The sequence below is a fragment of the Rhinopithecus bieti genome, unplaced genomic scaffold (genome assembly GCF_001698545.2).
Source record: "Rhinopithecus bieti isolate Rb0 unplaced genomic scaffold, ASM169854v2 scaffold_69822, whole genome shotgun sequence".
NCBI classification, from domain to species: domain Eukaryota; kingdom Metazoa; phylum Chordata; class Mammalia; order Primates; family Cercopithecidae; genus Rhinopithecus; species Rhinopithecus bieti.
Window position 1 is genome coordinate 158,845 of NW_016826966.1, and position 21,274 is coordinate 180,118.

Consider the following 21,274-nt stretch of genomic DNA (forward strand, 5'->3'; position numbering starts at 1 on the left):
AAAATCTTTTATTTTTAGATGTAATACCTTATAATGTGAAAATTAAAAAAATTTAAGATGCCTCCCAGACTGTCTAAAAAAAGAAAACCCTCAAAAAACAATGTCTGTTAAAGCTTGTTCATTTTATTGGTGCATTTCTGTAAAATAATCTTTATACCAGTCTATCATATTTGACTTGATTTAGGGCATTAGAATATCTTAATCTAGCCCTAACTACTCACACAAGAATACTTCTCTTCTGCTCTTCAGCCTTTAGTTCACAAATACCAAGGAGTTACAGTGATTTATACTGTTATATTTAGAACAATGTGTAATAGCAACATGTTGAAAGGCGTTTTAAATGATGAATCTTTCTCCCTTAAATTATTATCTTTAATTAATCTAGCACATACTATTTTCTCATTGGTAAGAGCACATTAAGAGATAGTAAAGTCTACCAAATACAGACAAACTAATGTGCAATACACCAAGGAATCATTTTACAAAAGATGCAAAGGATGCCTGTCTACAGTTGGTTTTTCTAATGCCTTGCCCCCAAATAGGATTAATTATAGATTCATGACATTATGTAAATAGAAATGGTAGTAGAACCATAGCGATTATTTAATCTAGCTACCAGCTAGGGCTGCCACAACAAAATAATACATGTTGGGTGGCTTAAACAACACAAATTTATTTCTTGCAGTCCTAGAGGCAGAGAAGTTCAAGATCAAGGTGCCAGCAAATTTAGTTTCTAGTGAAGACTTCTTTCCTAGCTTGTATAAGGCTGCCTTCTCACTGTGTGCTCACATGATCTCTTCTTTGTGTGTCTTAGTTTGTTTTCTGTTGTTATAACTGAATATCAGAGAGAGGATAATTTATAAAGAAAATAAGTTTATTTTTTACAGTTGTGGAGACTGGGAAGTCCAAGGTCTACGTGCTACATATGGTGAGGGCCTTTTTGCTAGTAGGGACTCTCTGCAGAGTTCTGAAGCAGTGCAGGGTATCACACAGGGAAAGTGCTCATGAGAGGCAGCCAAACTGGCCTTATAACAAACCCACTGTCGTGTTCACTAACCTACTCCCTTAATAATCCATTAACCCTTTAATCCATGGATAGATTAATCCATTCATGAGGGCAAAGCCCTCATAACCCAATCACCTCCCAAAGATGATACCTCTCAACATTGCTGCATTGGGGATCAAGTTTCTAATACATGAATTTTGGGGGATACATTCAAACCATAGCACATTTAGGGATAGAGAGAGAGAGAGAGAGGGAGAGAGCGCATGTGAGAGAGAGCAAGCTCTTCAGTGTTTCTTCTTAAAGACCGAAACCTATTGAATCAGGGCCTGAAACTTATTACTTCATTTAAGCTTAATTATTTCCTTAGATGCTGCATATCTCAGTATAGGTGCACTGGTGATTAGAGATTCACCATATGAATATTAGGACACAAACATTCAGTCCATAGCACCAATATCATAACTTTATGAAGTAGAAATAGATCAGTCAGAATGACAGAAATTCAGGATTAAAAGAGACCTAACATCTCTTGGTTTTCCTAAAATCTTTTAAATAACTTGATAAAGAGAATTCATGGCAAAACTGGAACTCTTAGTTACTTGATTCAAAGCTAAAAGCTCTTTCTATTACATTACTATCTTCTCTCCTTGTAGAGTTCACTTGTCTTTTCCAAGTTACTGATTTCCTTTCATTGCAAGAGAATGCACAACCCTAGGTTCTTAAATTGGATCATTTTTAAGGTTTTAAAAGAGCTATTAGAAGTTTTGTGGTATTTTTGGTGTTCCTGTTGCTTGTTTTCTTCTTTAGGTTTATAGCTTTTATCAGATTCTTAAGGTAGTCTATAATAGCAAAAGAGTCCATCCACTAAGCAGTAACTTTCTACATACTACCAGAGTGACAGTCTTTTCACTCACAACTCTTTTTTTATGCTAAATGTGGTTTATCCACTCAATCAAAAACCAATGAAGAGTATTCTGGATGTTTCTAGTACTGAGTTTCATGCTATTATTAGAAAAATGAATACCATGATTCAGTTATAAAAACTTAGTGAAAGGCTGAGCAAGGTGTCTTATGCCTGTAATCTCAGTGCCTTAGGAGGCCAAGGCGGGAGGATTCTTGAGACCAAGAGTTCAAGACCAACCTAGGCAACATAGTGGGACCTTGTTTCTACCAAAAAAAAAAAAAAAAAAAAAAAGAAAAGGAAAATTAGCTGGGTACAGTGGTGCATGCCTGTTGTCCTTCCTAGCTACGCAGGAGACTGAGGCAGCAGGATTGCTTGAGCCCAAAAGTTTGCCACCAACCTGGGCAACATAGAGAGACCTTGTCTGTACTAAAAATAAAAATTAAAAAAGGATACTGGATGCGTTGACTCACGCTTATAATCTCAGCACTTTGAGAGGCCGGGGTGGGCAGATTGCTTGAGCTTAGGAGCTCAAGACCAGCCTAGGCAACATGGCAGCACCCCATCTCTACAAAAAATACAAAAATTAGCTGGGTGTGATGGCATCCACCTGTAGTTCCAGTTCTTTAGGAAGCTGAGGTGGAAGGACTATTGATCCCAGGGGTTTGAAACTGCGGCGAACCATGATCATACCAGCTGGTGTTGGTCTTGAAGCCTAGGTTGGTCTTGAACTCCTGGGCTCAAGCAATCCTCCTGCCTTGGTTTTCCTAGAGCACCAAGATTACAGATGTGAGCCACCTTGCCCAGCCTAGGTGATAGAGTGAGACCTTGTCTCTAAAACAAACAAATGAATAAATGAACAAACAAACAAACAAATTGAAGGTGGAGTTGAGGAACAATTGTGATTTTTAAATCTTATATTTAAGGCTCAGCTTTGCTGAAAATTAAGGAAAAGAAGCAGTTCGGAGTCTCTAAAGTTTGTAATATTAATTGGATAAAATATTATTATCGGACTTCCAGTTTCTGGTTTCACATATGTGAAGCTTAGAAATCATAACTTTACCCTCACAATAAGTAAAAAGGTGAACTAGGGCAACAGGCAGAAAACATAGACATGGTTTTTGTGTTATAGTCTTAAGAAGAATTTCTTCTCCTTCAGGGAACTTTGATCTTTGTTCTTTTTTTTTTTTTTTTTTTATTCAACGTTTATTTTAAGTTCTGGGGTACATGTGCAGGATGTGCAGGTTTGTTACATAGGTATATGTGTGCCATGGTGGTTTGCTGTGCAATCAGCCCATCACCTAGGTATTAAGCCAACGTCTGTTAACTATTCTTCCTGATTCTCTCCTTCCCCCGTCCCTCCCAACAAGTCCCCGTGTGTGTTGTTTCCCTCAATGTGTCCATGTGTTCTCATTATTCAGCTCCTACTTAGACGTGAGAATATGCAGTGTTTGGTCATGCAATGTGCAATGTGCAATTGTTTGGTTTTCTGTTCCTGCGTTAGTTTGCTGAGGATAATGGCTTCCAACTTCATCCATGTACCTGCAAAAAACATGATCTTGTTCCTTTTTATGGCTTCATATTCCATGGTGTATATGTACCACATTTTCTTTATCCAGTCTATCGTTGATGGACATTTGGGTTGATTCCATGTCATTGCTATTGTGAATAGTGCTGTAATGAACATAAGTATGGATGTATCTTTATAATAGAATGATTTAAACTCCTTTGGGTATATACTCAGTATTGGGATTGCTGGGTCAATGGTACTTCTGCTGCTACATCTTTGAGGAATTGCCACACTGTCTTCCACAATGGTTGAACTAATTTACACTCTTAATAACAATGTAAAAGCGTTCCTTTTTCTCTGCAACATCGCCAGCATCTATTGCTTCTTGACGTTTTAGTAACAGCCATTCAGACTGGCATGAGATGGTATCTCACTGTGGTTTTGATTTGCATTTCTCTAATGATCAGTGATGATGAGCTTTTTTTCATATGTTTGTTGGTTGCAAGTATGTCTTCTTTTGAGAAGTGTCTCTTCATGTCCTTTCCCCACTTTTTAATGGGGTTGTTTGTTTTTCTCTTGTAAATTTGTTTAAGTTTCTTGTAGACTCTAGGTATTAGACCTTTGTCAGATGAATAGATTGCAAACATTTTCTCCCATTCTGTAGATTGTCAGTTCACTCTGATGATAGTTTCTTTTGCTGTGCAAAAGCTCATTAATTTAATTAGATCCCATTTGTCAACTTTTGCTTTTGCTGACATTGCTTTTGGTGTTTTTGTTATGAAATCTTTGTCCATGCCTATGTCCTGAATGGTATTGCCTAGATTTTCTTTTAAGGTTTTCATAGTTTTGGGTTTTACATTTAAGTTTTTAATCTATCTTGAGTTAATTTTTGTATAAGGTGTAAGAAAGGGGTCCAGTTTCAATTTTCTGTGTATGGCTAAGCAGTTCTTCCAGCAGCATTTATTAAATAGGGAATCCTTTACCCATTGCTTGTTTTCATCAGATTTGTCAAAGATCAGATGGTTGTGGGTGTGCAGTCCTATTTCTGAGTTCTCTATTCTGTTCCATTGGTCTGTGTGTCTGCTCTTGTACCAGTACAATGCTGTTTTGGTTACTATAGCCTGAACATACTCTTACCATGTAGTTCAGCAATTGTATTCCTTGTGAAACCATTTCTATAAACTTTATAAAATTGATCAAGGAAGGGGGAGAAACAAAAATAAAACAAGCTTGCAGTACACTCAGCAGTAATCTTTAGATTAGCTTGCTCTCTGACCTGCTTCCTAATAGTTGTTTGTCTATTGCCCTTGAATCACATAAACCCTGTCACAAGAGTGTAGCTGTCTTAACTGCTCTTATAGATAGCAATTTAAACATTGTGAAACATTAAGTTTTCCATTTGAGATATTCTTTCAGGTCCTGCATGCTGGTGAAACTGCTGATACCCGCTGGTTTGAAGGGCCCCACTGACATCAGCTGGTCTAAAGGACCCCACAAGAAGCATACTCACCAAATAATGCACTTTCTATGTTCTGATTAATTTATCTCCCTTGCTCTGATCAAACAACATCCCTAATATTCCAACCTTTAGCTCTCTATGATCCCCTTAAAAATCTCAGCCCAGAACAGCTCAGGGAGACAGATTTGAGGGTTTCTTCCATTTTCTCACTCAGCTATCCTGTAATAAACTCATTCTCTGCTGCAAACACTGCTATCTCAGTGTATTGGTCTATTACTGCACAGCACCCATACACAACTGGTGGTCCTGTAACAGATGGTATTTTTCCAAAGGAGCTGAAAAGTTAGGTTCATACAAAAACCTGCACACAGATGTTTCTAACACATTTATTAATAATTGCCAAAACTTGAAGGACAGACAATATGTCCTTCAGTAGGTGAGTGGATGATAAATTGTGGTATACCTAGGCAATGAAATACCATTCAGCACTAAAAGAAATAAGGTATCAATCCATGAAAAGACAAGGAGAAATCATAAATGCATATTACTAAGTGAAAGAAGTCATCTGAAAAGACTACATACTGCAGAATTTTGACTATCTAATATGCTGGAAAAGGCAAAATTGTGGCTATAGTGTTAATAAAAAGATTAGTGTTTGCCAGGAGTTGGTGGGTGGCAGTAGGAAGGTTGGAGAGGTAGAGTAAAGAGAATTTTTAAGAAAGTGAAAACACTTTGTACACTGTTATAATGATGTATACATGTCATTATGCATTTGTCCAAACCTATAGAATGTACAACTCCAACAGTGAACTCTAATGTAAACTATGGCTTTTGGATAATTATGCTGTATCAGCATAGATTCATCAATTGTAACCAATGTACCACTCTGGGGCAGGATTTTGACAATGGGATATTTGTGTGTGTGTGTGTGTGTGTATAGATGTGAGTTTGTGTGTGTGTGTTTGTGCGAAGAAAAAGAGAGATAAAAGAGAGACTTTAAAGAATTGGCTTATGGGATTGTAGGTTGTTGGATTGTCTGAAATCTGTAGGGCAGGCCAGCAGACTGACACTTCAAGTAGGAGTTAATATAGTTTTGAGTCAGAATTCTGTAGGGCAGCAGGTTGGAAACTCAGGCAGGGATTTTTTTTTTCTTTTCTTTTTTTGACAGAGTCTTGCTCTGTCACCCAGGCGTGAATGTAGTGATGTGATCTCAGTTCACTGATGAGATCACCTCTACCACCTGGGTTCAAACAATTCTCCTGCCTCAGCCTCCCAAGTAGCTGGGATTACAGATGCCTGCCACCACACCTGGCTAATTTTTATATTTTTAGTAGAGATGGGGTTTCACCATATTGGCCAGGTTGGTCTCAAACTCCTGACCTTGTGATCCATCTGCCTTGGCCTCCCAAAGTGCTGGGATTACAAACATGAGGCACTGTGCCCAGCCCTCAGGTAGGGTTTTTATGTTCCAGTCAGTCTTAGTCCATATAAGCTGCTATAACAAAATACCACAGCCTGGGTAATTTATAAACATCAGTTATTTATTTCTCACAATTCTAAAGGCTCATATTCTAAAATCAAGTGCTGGCAGATTACATGTCTTGTGAGAGTGTTCTTGCTGCATGCTAACATGGCAGAAGAGCAGATGGGAACCCACTCCCACAAGCCCTTTTATAAGAGTGCTAATCCTATTCATGAGCATAGAGCCCTCATGACTTAATCACCTCCCAAAGAACACAGCTCTTAATACTGTTTGTTGCACTGGGCATTGAGTTTCAACATGAATTTTGGAGAGGGCACCATCATTTAAACCAGAGCACAGTCTTAAGGAGAATTTCTTCTCCTTTGGGGAACCTTACTCTTTGCTTTTAAGGGCTTCAACTGATTGGGCAAGGCTCATCATATTATGTAAAGAAATAAGTTTTACTCAAAGTCTACAGATGTAAATGTTAATTATATATTTAAAAAATACCTTCACAGCAACATCTAGACTGGTGTTTTACCACACAAATAGATATCAAAGCCTAGTTAAATTTACACACAAAATTGACTATCACGGTAAGTCTTTTAAACTTTAATGACTCTAGTGGGTGTGTAGTAGTATCTTACTGTTGTTTTAATTTACATTGTACTGGTGACTGATGGTGCTGAACATTTTCATTTACTTATTGAGCATTCTTATGTTTTCCTTTGTAAAGTTCCTTCTTAAGTCTTTTGTTTATTTTTATTATTTGCCTTTTTTGCTATTGAGTTGAAGAAGGTATTTATATGTTCTATATTCAAATCCTTTGTTCTATATGCATACTGCAATTATTTTCTATATGTCTGTGGTTTGTATATTTATTTTCCTGATATAGCCTTTCTTCTTTTTTAAACAGGGTCTCACTCTGTTGCCCAGGCTGGAGTGCAGTGATAAATCTTGGCTCACTGCAGCCTCCACTTTCACTTCCCAGTTTTAAGCGATGCTCGTATCTCAGCCTCCCAAGTAGGTGTATAGGAATGATTGTGACTTTTGCACATTGATTTTGTATCCTGAGGCTTTGTTGAAGTTGCTTATCAGCTTAAGGAGATTTTGGGCTCAAATGATGGGGTTTTCTAAATATACAATCATGTCATCTGCAAAAGAGAGAAAATTTGACTTCTTCTCTTCCTATTTGAATACGTTTTACTTCTTTCTCTTGCCTGATTGCCCTGGTCATAACTTCCAATACTATGTTGAATAGGAGTGGTGAGAGAGGGCATCCTTGTCATGTGTCAGTTTTCAAAGGTAATGCTTCCACCTTTTGCCCATTCGGTATGACATTGGCTGTGTGTTTGTCATAAATAACTCTTATTATTTTGAGGTATATTCCATCAATACCTAGTTTATTGAGAGTTTTTTAGCATGAAGGGGTGTTTAATGAAGGCCTTTTCTGCACTGAAGAATTAAAGACTTAAATGTAATACCTAAAACCGTAAAAACTCTAGGAGAAAACCTAGGCAATACCATTCAGGACAGACATTGGGCAAAGACTTCAAGACTAAAACACCAAAAGTAATGGCAATAAAAGCCAAAATTGACAAATGAAATCTAATTAAACTAAAGAGCTTCTGCACAGCAAAAGAAACCATCATCAGAGTGAAAAGGCAACCTACAGAACGGGAGAAAATTTTTGCTATCTATGCATCTGACAAAGGGCTAATATCCAGAATCTACGAAGAACTTAAACACTTTTACAAGAAAAAATCAAACAACCCCATCAAAAAGTGGAAGAAGGTTATGAACAGACATTTCTCAAAAGAAGATATTTATGCAGCCAAAACACAAGAAAAAAAGCTCATCATCACTGGTCATTAGAGAAATGCAAATCAAAACCACAATGAGATACCATCTCATGGCAGTTAGAATGGCGATCATTGAAAAGTCAGAAAACAACAGATGCTGGAGAGGATGTGGAGAAATAAGAACGCTTTTACACTGTTGATGGGATTGTAAATTAGTTCAATCATTGTGGAAAATAGTGTGGAGATTCCTCAAAGATCTAGAACCAGAGATACCATTTGACCCAGCAATCTCTTTACTGGGTATATACCCAAATGATTATACATCGTTCTACTATAAAGACACATGCACACATATGTTCATTGTGGCACTGTTCACAATAGCAAAGACTTGGAACCAACCCAAATGCCCATCAATGATAGACTAAATAAAGAAAATGTGGAACATATACACCATGGAATACTATGCAGTCATTAAAAAAGGATGAATTCATGTACTTTGTAGGGACATGGTTGAAGCTAGAAACCATCATTCTCAGCAAACTAACACAGGAAAAGAAAACCAAACACTGAATGTTCTCTCATAAGTGGGAGTTGAGCAATGAGACCACACGGACACAGGGAGGGGGACATCATACACTGGGGTTTGTCAGAAGGTGGGGGACTAGGGGAGGAATAGCATTAGGAGAAATACCTAATGTAGATGACGAGTTGATGGGTGCAGCAAACCACCATGGCACATGTATACCTATGTAACAAACCTGCACGTTCTGCACATGTATCCCAGAACTTAAAGTATTATATGTGTGTGTATGTGTGTGTGTATGTGTATGTGTGTCTCTCTATATATTTATATAATTACTGCCACTACCATAAGGAGAATGGTTTGGGCNTATACATCGTTCTACTATAAAGACACATGCACACATATGTTCATTGTGGCACTGTTCACAATAGCAAAGACTTGGAACCAACCCAAATGCCCATCAATGATAGACTAAATAAAGAAAATGTGGAACATATACACCATGGAATACTATGCAGTCATTAAAAAAGGATGAATTCATGAACTTTGTAGGGACATGGTTGAAGCTAGAAACCATCATTCTCAGCAAACTAACACAGGAAAAGAAAACCAAACACTGAATGTTCTCTCATAAGTGGGAGTTGAGCAATGAGACCACACGGACACAGGGAGGGGACATCATACACTGGGGTTTGTCAGAAGGTGGGGACTAGGGGAGGAATAGCATTAGGAGAAATACCTAATGTAGATGACGAGTTGATGGGTGCAGCAAACCACCATGGCACATGTATACCTATGTAACAAACCTGCACGTTCTGCACATGTATCCCAGAACTTAAAGTATTATATGTGTGTGTATGTGTGTGTGTATGTGTATGTGTGTCTCTCTATATATTTATATAATTACTGCCACTACCATAAGGAGAATGGTTTGGGCTGAGGAAAGAATAGACAAGAGAACACCAATTAATAGACTATTACACTGCTAGGTTGGTAGTAGTGAAGTTGGAAAAAAGGTGACAGATTTAAGATTCATTTGTGGGTTGTAGTCAACAGGATTGCTGTTGGATTGGCTATGCAAGTGAAGAAAAGAGTATGGTGGTGTCTTTAACATTGGACAATTATTATTTGGGATGTATGGTGCTGGGAGGGAATAATGTAAAAGAAGCAATTAAATTGATGACTTTGAGTGGAGAGGTTGTTAATTGACAATTAGACGTTGGTCCTGGAGACATAAATTTGCGAGTGCTTATTATTTCAAATAATGAGCTTGAATGTGATTAATCTGGAGGAATGTAGACAGAAAAGATATCAAGACACTTCAACTTATAGATACAGTAGAAGAGAAAGAGCTTAAATAAAGAGAAAGAGAAGACTGAGTTGTAGTGCTCTGAGAAATGTAGAGAAAGACCAGGAGAGTATCAAACCATGAAGCCAAGGTGGGGGCAGGGATACATTCAGTAAAGAGACTATAGCTATTTGTATTGAATGCTACTGGGAAGCCAAATAAAAAACAGATTAGGAGAATGGCTGGATTTAATCAAGTTGTGCCAATTCAGCACAGTAGAGGGAGAGTATACAGAGTGGAAGGGAGTGATTAGAATGATGGATGATAAAATCTGAGCTAGATGCATATGGAAGTAAATGGAAAGATAAAAGAGGTAATAAATAGTGAAGTGATGAGGTTGGTAGATCAGTAGGCTCAGTGAGACTGAGAGTTAGATGTTAGAGTGTAAGCACTAAAATAGGTGAGCTGGAAGATGCTTGGAATCAAGATTTTGGAAGTGGTACTGTAATTAATCATAATGATATCAAGATATGTATGATTTGGGAAAATGTGGTGGAGGAAGGCATCCTTGGAATGGAGAAGGCCAAAGAGGAGAGGCCAGGGAAGATGCTAAATATGTGGTCCATGTAGTTATTGAAATTGCCAAGATGTCAAGGATAGAGGTACAACAAAAGCCTACGAGCTTTTGTATTAATGATTTGCCCAACTTTGTATAATTTACTCCTCTTTGAACTTCGTTATTTTGTGCCTCCTTCATAATATTTGTCTTATTCTTTGTCTTACTGTGTATTTTCTTCTTCTTCTTCTAGACTAGGCAATGAAAATAAGCTTGTGTGCCATCTTCTATAAAGATACACAAACTAGACATTTTCCAACACAATGTCACAGTGAATAAGAGATTATGAGATTTAAATAGTGACTCTAGAAAGCCTCTATATAACTGAGGACAAAATTATTTCATGAAGGGTCAGCCCTAGTTTTGAATAGGTAGGAGAACGCAAGATAATGGTTTAAGAATAATGCTTCAGAGAAATCATATGTCATATGACAAAGATATATAGAAACAATCAAAGTTTATTTTCAGAAAAGATCTGTCAATTTTAAATAGTACAAAATAAACAGACATTTGTTTCCAGACTTATCTTTTACATAAGTTAAATACACATTTGTCTGAGACACTGAAACATTCACATACACAACCCAAATTCCCAGGTTTGGTCAGCAGATCAATATTAATAACAAATCAAGTTTAAAAAAAAATCAGTGAACAGTGTTTTATACAAGCATATTGACTATTTCTTTCTTAACCTTAAACCTTCTAAACATAAAATTGTAAAGAAGATTCTCCTGAGTTATTTATCTTTAATGATATTTATTTCATTTTCTCCCTCTTCCTAAAAGACAAATTTTTTCAATCATTTATGTAAATACTAACATTATCTATAATCAGTGTTTGATTTAAAAATATTAAAACCCACAGTGCTTGACCCAGAATATTTTCTCAATAAATTGTGGCTGAACAAATTAATGAACATCCACAGATGCCTCAAAACATTTTAAAAGGTCAGTCTTATGGCACCTTCAGGCTAATGAGACAATATTCTTTGTGGGCTAGCACATAGGCCTATCCTAAGGACAAACATTCAACCTTAAATATCTCAATACACCAATCAGATTTCTAAAAATTTATTCACAAATTTTAATACAATCATTTCTTTGGATTGTTTACATGATAATTCAGAGAGGTAACCCCAAAGAAAATATACTGATTGTGACATAACGAAAAAAAAATCAATGATTGTAGGCTTAAACACAGTTTATAACACTAGTGTCCTAATAAGACATAAATAATAATCTTCAATAAATTAAGTAATATACAGTACCATTAAATGTCAGTAACAATGAGATGTGGAAAAGAAGTATTATCATCATTACTATTATTGCTGAAAACTACTTAGATATTGTTTGGTTTGGTTTTTAAATAAGAAAGGGCATTAATTAGAATGGGAATGTAACATTTTTCCAGTCACAAACCCTGTACAGTTCTCTCTGAGGCACTAACCTCTTTGCAGGCATCTTGATTACAGATAGCTAAAATTAGCTATAAATAAAATTCTCTGCTTTTCACTTAAAATAAGTGTTTACTATTTTTAAAAGGGTCCTTTTGTTTTTCTTTTAATCTTCTTAAGAGGAGCGAAATACAGTCCTGATCTGAGGTTTCCCTGAAAACTTGCAAAAGTTCAGGTAAGAAAATATAGGCAGAGTCCAAAGAAAGTGAACTCTGATCTTAAAACCAGTGAAGCAAAAGAGGAGAAATAAAGTAATGAGAAGACAGTGTCTCTTGGCAAAATGGCTAAAAGAAGAAAAGAAAAGGAACGGCATGCAGGTAGCCAGGCTTGATTCCAATGCACCTACTGAACTGGCTTCAAGACTGAGAAAAAATTAATGTGTGAAGTGAATTTAAGCATTTTGAAGAGGTATTTTATGAGGTCATTGCTACCTTTTGCAATGTGATATGGACTGCTAAATGAAACTGTGCAACAGAAAATCTGAGAAACGTATCATTATCCAAGCACAACTTGGTACTTTATTAACCTCACAGCAAAGTCTGAGTACCAGGCCTGCAGTACACAAGGATAAGAAAAAGTTTCCTTCAAAAGTTTAAACCTAAAGTTGAACTATAATTTGGTTTTCTTGTTATTGCTTATTTTAAAGGTAGACTGTTTGGCTGCTACAGATTTTACATGTTACCAGCCATATAAACAAATTCTGGAATATCTCAACAAATATTCTTATTTTAAGATAACACTGCAGTGGCTCCACCACCTTAACACATTTGGCATTTTGATTTAAAAGGAAGTTGTAACAGTCACATTAAAAAGATTTACACTCTTGGTGAAAAAGGAATATCACTTATACAATATTTTAACAAGCAATTCTAGTATAATTTCTACTGATTTTACAGATTTAAATCCAAGACAGCTTCTTTTTGGTATATGTACAAATTTAATAACGTTAAGTTAAGAAATAAAACAAGCCTTTACAGGTGATTCTACCCTATGAATTTAGAAATTTCAAATTATTGTTTCATTACTGATTTAAAAAAGGCGACATGAAATTACTGGTAATGTCTAATTTAAGCATTCATCTAGTAATGCACTGGTACCTGTTTTTGTTAGTTTGATGACAGAAAAATGTCGAAAAGTACTTTAAAATTTCAGACATTAGTTGCTTCTAATGCATCATAGAAGATGCATTGGAAACATCGACAGTGTAAAAACTTTCAGCATGTTGCCATCTTGTGACAGCGTTTAAGTATTCAAACATCTTTACTTTTGTTCTTATAATATAAGTTGAAATTCAAGTAAAAAGGCATCAAAACTCATTTCTCTCTGGTTTATAAAAGAGAATGAAAACTGTTTTCCAAACTTAACAACAACAGCAAAATCTTTAGAGTAGTGACATAAAAGTCTTCACAAGTATGACTCCTTTCTCCGCAACAGGAGTACTGACTTCTGTTACAGAAGATGTTAAGTAACATAAGGAGTTTAATATAAATATTATTAAATAATTAAATTAATAGACATGGTTCATATAAATAAATAAATATGATCATTAGACTTCTACAGTTCAGTCGAACGTTCTTTTAGTAGTACTGTGGGATTGATATCATCTAGTCTGGAGCGGGAAGAACTTGCATTGATGGTGACTGTTTTGATGAGCTCTGGATCTGGAACACTGAATGAAGTAAAGGGACAGCCCTTCACGTTATTGCAGATGAGAGACTGAATTGAGGCAGTGTTGATGATTTGAAAACCCACTTCTCCACCAAAAGTACTTGGCTTCCAGTAGGCAGGAGAACATATAACATTACCCATAAGTCCTTTCAAGGAGAACGGTGCTCCAACTTCTACCATGGTCTCACCAAAGATGGCATCTGGACGAGGCTTTTCTACCAGAAGGGCAGGATACAGCTCCACAGCATCGATGTCACCGTAGAGTGCTTCCAACTCTGCAGACATTTCCTTTTCTCCTGTTAAGGCGATGAAGACAGAGATATAACCAATGTCAAACTTCACAAAATAAAACACAGTTTGATTCTTTTGCTCAATTTGCTGCCAACTTCTCTGTTTCCATTTGACCCCTGATTCTTTTAAGAAGTTTAGGGGCCAGGCATGGTGGCTCACACCTATAATCCCAGCACTGGGAGGCCGAGGCGGGCGGGTCACTAGGTCAGGAGTTTGAGACCAGCCTGGCTAACACAGTGAAACCCCGTCTATAATAAAAATACAAAAAAATCATTCAGGCGTGCGGCGTGCACCTATAGTCCCAGCTATTCGGGAGGCTGAGGCAAGAAAATTGCTTGAACCCAGGAGGCGGAGGTTACAGTTAGCGGAGATGGCACCACTGCACTACAGCCTGGGTGACAGAGCACGGCTCCATCTCAAAAACAACAACAACAACAACAGAAAACAAAAAACAAACAAACAAAAAAACGAAGAAGTTTGGAAACTGTTTCTTACCTGTAAGTTCTTCAAATGATTCATAGGGCTTCAGCATAAAGCGTTTGCGGTACTCATTAAAAGACTGGTATTTCATCTGCCTGCTCTGGTCAATGGAAGCCTGTGATACTTTTTGTACTGCGGGTGGAACATTCCTACCACCAGCAACCTGTGGAAAGTAAAATTAGTTGTAAAACAAGAATTTTAGGCGTATTTGCTGTTTGTATTCAGCTTGCCTTAGGTATAAATCAGGAAAGACTGAAACTCCCAGCTGAGACAATTTTTATTTGCTGGAAAGATGCTTACATACATTTCAATAGGAGCTCTGCTTAAAATTCATTGGGACATCAGTCCAGAACGAATTTGCCTTTTAAATTTCAAAATGAAACTAGTATTCAAGCCTAAAATATTTATTCATGTAAGATTACAGATACTTTTGAAAATATCTATTTTAAGGTAGGGGTACAATTTGCTATTTGTTTGACAACTGTAGACTAAAAATTTAGACTTTTCAAACAAAGTTAGGCTTCTTATATCAATAAAATAATTTTATTACAATATAACTAACTACTCTTTTAGTAAGTTTAAGAAAAATAATTTCTGTGGCAGAAATTCTAAATTTACTGACTAGTCTTTTGTTTTGGTTTTCAATAATAATGCTTACCCTGCCAGCAATTTGCTTGGTGAATGATTCAACAAACTGGGCAATTCCATGTTCCAGTAATATAGAGTTGTTGTAGATAAACTGTTGATAGTTGTATTTCTGGTCATGAATTTGAAAGGTGTCAGGCAGAAGGGGATGCCAGTGATAGAGGGTATTAAACTCAGCAGCAATACGATTTTGGTACTGGAATTGTTTGTTGAAAAGTAGTTCTGGGTCAAATTTCAGTTTGAAGTGATAGCCACTCAAGTGCTGTACATAATCTTCAATCACAATCTTAATAGTCTCTCCTATTTGCATAAAATAAAGAATAAAACATTTATTTTCTGATCACAAGCTTTCAAGCAATTGGAATGCAATTTTTAAAATTTGCTATTCCTTCATTTCTGTTTTCTTCCTTGTCAATATCAAAAGATAGTTATATGATCAGTCATGCTTACATATTTAATGAATATAGAGTGTGTAAGTTTTCTTTTACCACATCTTGTCAGTTACTCAAAACATAACAAAGGTAACATATTAGTTTTCCCTGGGGAAGAGGGTTTTATAAAAATCATTTTGTTGTTTACCTATCAGTATTAGCCTGCTTGTCTGGAACAACTGCTCATCACCCCATTCCGGATGCTCCTGTTTAAGCACATCGCACACTCTGTTGTGTTCCCGCAGCCAGATTGTGGCATACATCATCAGACCAGGCACCAGACCAAAGACCTCCTGCCCCACAGCAAACCGCAGATGCTCAGGGACTTGAGGAGGGTAGATCATCTCTGCCTGAGTATCTTTGACTGTGGGAGGATACATCTCTCCATCAATTATCTAAAAAACAACAGTAATAAATAAACATTAGTTAAAAAGTTAAGGAACACATTTTTAGGGATTTTAAAATATGGGTGTAAGCGATAAGTAATAACTAAGTCTTAATGGTCAAAGGAAGCATACCTGATATTTCATTTTTCCATCCTTGAAAAGGCGCAGTTTGTGCTGTCTATCCAGAGTTTCACCATAAATATGATTTAAGTCCACCTATAAAATGATGAAAAAACTTAATTTGTTGCTGTTGAAGTTTTTCTTAGAGTGTCTATCATATAATTCATCATTGAATAATTTGATGATTTAGCTTTCTTTAACATTTTTAAATAAAATAGACATTTTTTTCGTAGCCACAAATTGCTAAATTAATTTGTTTATCCACCAAAGCTACAAACTGATATGTCTTTGTGTTTAATGGACTTAACATACTATAAGGAGCTTATATCATATATATTACATACTTCACTATGATGATATGGTAATTCTAAAAAAGTATAAAAATGTATTACTTATAAAAAATTCTTATGAATAACTTGAAGCTATGCTATTGAAATCCAAAAGAGAATAATGAGGCAGAAACCTCACTTTACAATATTGAAAGCAGCATAATCAGGGTACAATGTGTTTTTGAGGACATAACATTTTGCAGTACTAACATTTTAAACTAAAAAATACAAGGGTCAAATTATGAATAATAATACCCGTACATATGTATGTGTGTGAATGTTTCTATATGTGTGTGCATGTCTGTGTGTGTGTATAATTTTACTAGACCAGAGAAGTAAATGGAAAATTCCCTTAAGAATTTTATAGATAAGACTTTTTTTTTAAAAAAGTGGGTAAGTTATTTGGATCTATCTATCTGTATATCTCCTTTAATGTTAGCCCTTGACTATGATTTGGTATAATTTTACTAACTCTAGGATATTAACTCTATCTTACCCCATGGCCCAGCCCTTTGGTGAAAGCTGGCCCTCGCTTATGATCTGTCTTGAAAAACTGATGCGTGAAGTGCTGGGCAAAGAATGCGAACATCATGTTTGTGCCCTGGGGATCAGGGATGAACTTTCTTCTTAGAAGAAATTTTTCCACAATCTCATTTGAATCAGGAAGCTGCTTCTTACCTGAAAAATGAGAAAGCTAAGATAAGAATACATCTATGTATTCAAGAAAGCAGGTAGTGACTGTCAATCTACCAGGAATTCTTCATTTATAAGAGAATTACAATTGTGAATAGGATCGTAATATAAACAACAGTTCTAAGATATGGGGGAACAACTTCTTACTGAATGATTTTATCTATTTTAATTAGAATTATTTAATTTCTAATGAAATAATTTGAAAATATTAAGACATTATACCAAGATGCTCATTTGCTTTTACAGAATAGTTTACATAGACTCATACTTTAAAAAATACCCATAGATATCCATGATAAAAGTAAAAACTGCTTTTCTTAATAAATAAATGGTAGTCTAAGGTCAAAATTTTTTTTGGCAGCAATGCAGCCCGTCTTATAGTTAATACATCTCTATGGATTCTTATTAGTCACCTTTCACACCCAAAGGAGTCGGGCAGTCATCAGGCACAGGAGGAAGGGCTCTGGTATAATAGGAGAGGTTAGAGAAGGCTTCCCAGCTTTTGTAGCCATAGTCAACATTGTAAGTTGGTGGACTGTCAATCAAATGTGATCTGGCTGAAATTTTCAAAGAAAAAAAGTTGTATTTATTCTCATTTGCTAAGTAAATCAACCATTATTTTTAATGTAAAATGTGGAAAGTGGCACTAGATGTTGAATTTAACTCCAAAAATAAAAAATAATCTATTTTAAAACAACTACACTTTAAAATCTAATGGCCATTTGAAATGCATCTTTAATAAAATACATATACTCTGCACATTATAATCTGGCAATATTGATTTTTCAGGTAGCCATCTGCTCCCTATCCAAGAGGCCTATGAAGGGGAATGGCTGAGCATGGCACCAGCTTTAGAATCATGGAAAGTTATTTTCTTGCTGATCCAAATCCAAATTTATTTTAATGGGTGCTACGTGTTCAGAACAATTCTGTGACCCATGGGCATTCAGTAAACAGCTGGACTGTGCTACCTCCACAAACTGACCAAATAGTAAAAGTTGGAAGACGTATACAAAGCTGTGAGTAGACTGTATAAACTGGATGGGACTAAATGTCAATAGTTTTGGCCATTAAGATGGAAGGCAAACTTAAAAGTCATCTTAAAACTCATTTTGATAAACTAGGAAATATGTTTTTAGATTAGGTTTACAGTATTATAAAGCATATTTTTCTTTGAGAAAACTAAAACCTTAGAAAGACACTTGTACTTACATGTCAACACATAACTCATAATTGCATTTCGAAGGAAGGGAATGTTATTCACAATGTTCCAAAATCCCTTGAAGTGGGTAAGTATGTAGTGCACTGTGTTTGGAGTGGGTTTCAGAAATAATTTTATTCTTGTCAGAAATTCCGCTTTAAGAAGAGGAAGAAAGGGAGGGAGAAATTAATGGGACTCATTATAAGACGCAAATCTATACAATGATAACTGTATCCAGTCCCACTACTAATGAGGCAACCAAAGGACAAACTTACGTGTTGAGCAGTTTTCACCATAGAATCCTGTCCGGGTACAATCGCACTTATATTGGTCAAATCCCACACTCATACATACACCTCGGTTTTGACATGGGTAGGAACAGCAAGGATTTGCTATAATTAAAGAACAGCAAATAAATAATTCTCTAGTGTCTTAATCTTAATTTAAACATTTAATTGTTTTACTATGAATCAACTTTACAATAATAAATTCAAGAAATATATAGGTAGTCATGAAAATACAATTTTTTAACCTGACTTAGATGGATAAAACGTAGAAATACCAATTTTCTATTCTAAATAAGGATAACAGCATATTCAACTTGGTACATCATGTTACTAAGCTTTTCTTAGTTAACTCTTTAGATATTAAAATTAGCATTTTTAGGAAGTTCAAGTAACACTTCGCTTTCCAAATTAAAATGGATCTAGTACACTAATCAACATTTAGAGAAAAATTCAAAGTAAAACAGCTTACTTACTTTTGCTTATCCTAAAACAGAATCCGGGCTTTCCTGGGGGCAGGAAAGAACTGACTAGAGTATTTGAAACAACTTCTTACACTCAATAAAAAGAGGTCCAAATAAAAACAATTCACATATATTGTTCAGATCCTATCTTACAATGACAACCTGCAAATTAGCATCGTCTATCCCTATTTAGGAGGTGAGAGTGTCTCAGATCGGTTAAGTAGCTGGCTTATAATGATCAGGGCTTTCGGGAAAGCTGGAATATCCACCGAGTTCTTTCGGACTCTAGCGGTCCAAGCTCTTTCCCAAGTCACGTAGCTTCTCTATTCGGAGAGAAGTTGAAGTACTGGGATAGACCCAGGAGGTCAGAGCGGAAACTCTGCCCGGGTGCGTGGAACCCTGAGTCCCGGTGCGCGGCGCCAGGTACTCACCTGCGTGGCCGAGCGCCAGGACTGCGCACAGCAGCACGGCGCGGGCGAGCATTGCGGCGGTGGGCAGGGCACGGCGCGGGCGTGGGCTTTGCTGTCTGAGGGCGTCTGGCTGTGGAGCTGAAGGAGGCGCTGCTGAGGAGTTCCTGGGCGTGCTCCTGACGCTCACTGCAAGTCGTTTGACAACTGGTCGCCAACAGAGAGAACCTTCCTTTTATTAAGCTGAAAACCAAGCCCATGTGACGAAATGACTGTTTCTTTCCGCCTTTTCGTACCCCCCCACAAAATTTTCCCTCCTCTCCCCTTAAAACAATTGCGTAAGCCCGGGTGGGGGCAGGGTTTTTTACCCACGCAAATGAGAAAATCGGAAACCCAGGAAGCTGCCCCAATTTGGGAGCAGAGAGGGTAGTCCCCATCTCCTCTCTGATCCCTCCCTCTCCTCCCCGAGTTCCACCGCCCCAGGCGCACAGGTTTCCGCCAGATGTCTTTTCTTCCTCCCAGTCTTTGCCCGAGCGCCTCTGAGAGCCAGTGCTGGACTGATCGCCTTGGATGGGATATCGGGGGAGGGCAGAAGGACACTTGGCTTCCTCTCCAGGAATCCGAGCGGCCCTGAGGTCCGGAGGCGCAGGGAATCCCCTCGCCCGCAGCCGCCGCTGTGTCTGGTCTGTACGTCTTTAGGGGGTCGAGGAAGTCATGTCGGCAGAGACTGGAGCGAATAAGGTTAAGAAAGGCTGAAGTGTTTTACGTTTTAGTGGCGACGCTTAATCGGCTGTATATCTGCTGTATATGCAGCACATACATACATAGCTTTTTAAAAAACTCTTATTTTGTGGAATGAAATAGCTACCCTCAGTGTACATAGCTGTAATTTATCTTTGTAGCTAAGTTGCTTTTAACAGAAGAAATATTGTTCTCCGCACCTTCACCCCCCTCCTTGTTTCTTGGAAGGCGCGCGGGGGGGCGGGGCGGGCCGCTAAATACTCTTCATAATAGCTGGCTCCTAAGCAGTTACCCTGTAAAATGTGAGCTCCATGGGTCACCGATATAAAATTTCCTGCCTTCTGATGGACAAAGGAAGAGGCAATGGCCAGAATTTGCAGGGGCGCTAAATGTCCAAAACGTCTGCCTTAAAGCATTTCTCTCACTGATGCGTGGATTATTTTGGTTACTAGCCCTTCATAGGAGATACCGGTAAAATAAATTTGAGTTTTAAAGTTCACTCTTTTGTCTTTTCTGTCCACTTTTCCAAGATTATGAGTTGTGACCATGGATCAAAGTACAACATAGCATTTACTTTTCAGTTGCCTGGGCTAATTTTCTATTCTCATTTTGGAACATAGTTGGATGAGGAATTAATTAGAGGGATGGGAGATTTTGACAGTTGGAATTTCATCTTTGCTTTTGTTTAACATCTATCATGGGTAGTGCTCAGGGAGGAGTATGTGAGGGTGATATACTAATATATATACCAGAAAAGAAGTGGAAAATGGAAAATTCAGTTATGTCCTAAATCCTTAGCATTTCAGGAAAAGGACAGCATAAAACCTGAAATAAAACTACACCAGATACCTCAATTCATAGAAGTCTTATAAGAAAAAAATAAAGAAGAGACTCACTTGGGTTTTTTTTTTTTTAACCATTTTGCTTAATGTACACATCTGATTCCACATGAGACACAAATGACTAAAATGCCATCTCATCTAGGAAGCCTTTCTCCTCCTCTCATCATATTTAATCATTGCGTTTATGGCACTCCCATTTATTACATGGAATCTTACATGAAATTTCAACTAAGAGCATAGATCATTTTCTTTTTGATAATTTAATAATTTCA

General features: G+C 37.0%; 1 protein-coding gene across 2 annotated transcripts; it reads right to left on the reverse strand.

Annotated features, from left to right (window-relative positions):
* Positions 1-11,011: 11,011 nt before the first annotated feature.
* Positions 11,012-20,025, reverse strand: PTGS2 (prostaglandin-endoperoxide synthase 2). Of its 2 annotated transcripts, none has more exons than XM_017863704.1 (11): positions 19,909-20,025; positions 19,444-19,626; positions 18,540-18,656; positions 18,276-18,419; positions 17,477-17,620; positions 16,867-17,048; positions 16,054-16,137; positions 15,684-15,930; positions 15,118-15,404; positions 14,475-14,622; positions 11,012-13,984 (listed from the first exon to the last, which is right to left on the reverse strand). In XM_017863704.1, exons 2-11 carry the CDS (start codon positions 19,493-19,495, stop codon positions 13,575-13,577), a joined length of 1,815 nt encoding a protein of 604 aa, XP_017719193.1. In that variant the 5' UTR covers positions 19,496-19,626; positions 19,909-20,025; the 3' UTR covers positions 11,012-13,574. The 2 variants fall into 2 exon arrangements, with proteins under 2 accessions (XP_017719193.1, XP_017719192.1); XM_017863703.1 differs by having other exon boundaries at positions 19,444-19,662; positions 19,909-20,001.
* Positions 20,026-21,274: the final 1,249 nt, after the last annotated feature.

What these genes read in the sequence shown, in the direction of transcription:
- PTGS2 (XM_017863704.1), bottom strand. Translation starts at nt 19,495, where the DNA reads ATGCTCGCCCGCGCCGTGCTGCTGTGCGCAGTCCTGGCGCTCGGCCAC. An exon ending in CCTGGCGCTCGGCCACGCAG is followed by an intron (nt 18,657 to 19,443) that starts GTGAGTACCTGG and finishes CTTTAATTATAG; the next exon opens with CAAATCCTTGCTGTTCCTAC. An exon ending in CCAAGCAAATTGCTGGCAGG is followed by an intron (nt 14,623 to 15,117) that starts GTAAGCATTATT and finishes TACTTTCCACAG; the next exon opens with GTTGCTGGTGGTAGGAATGT.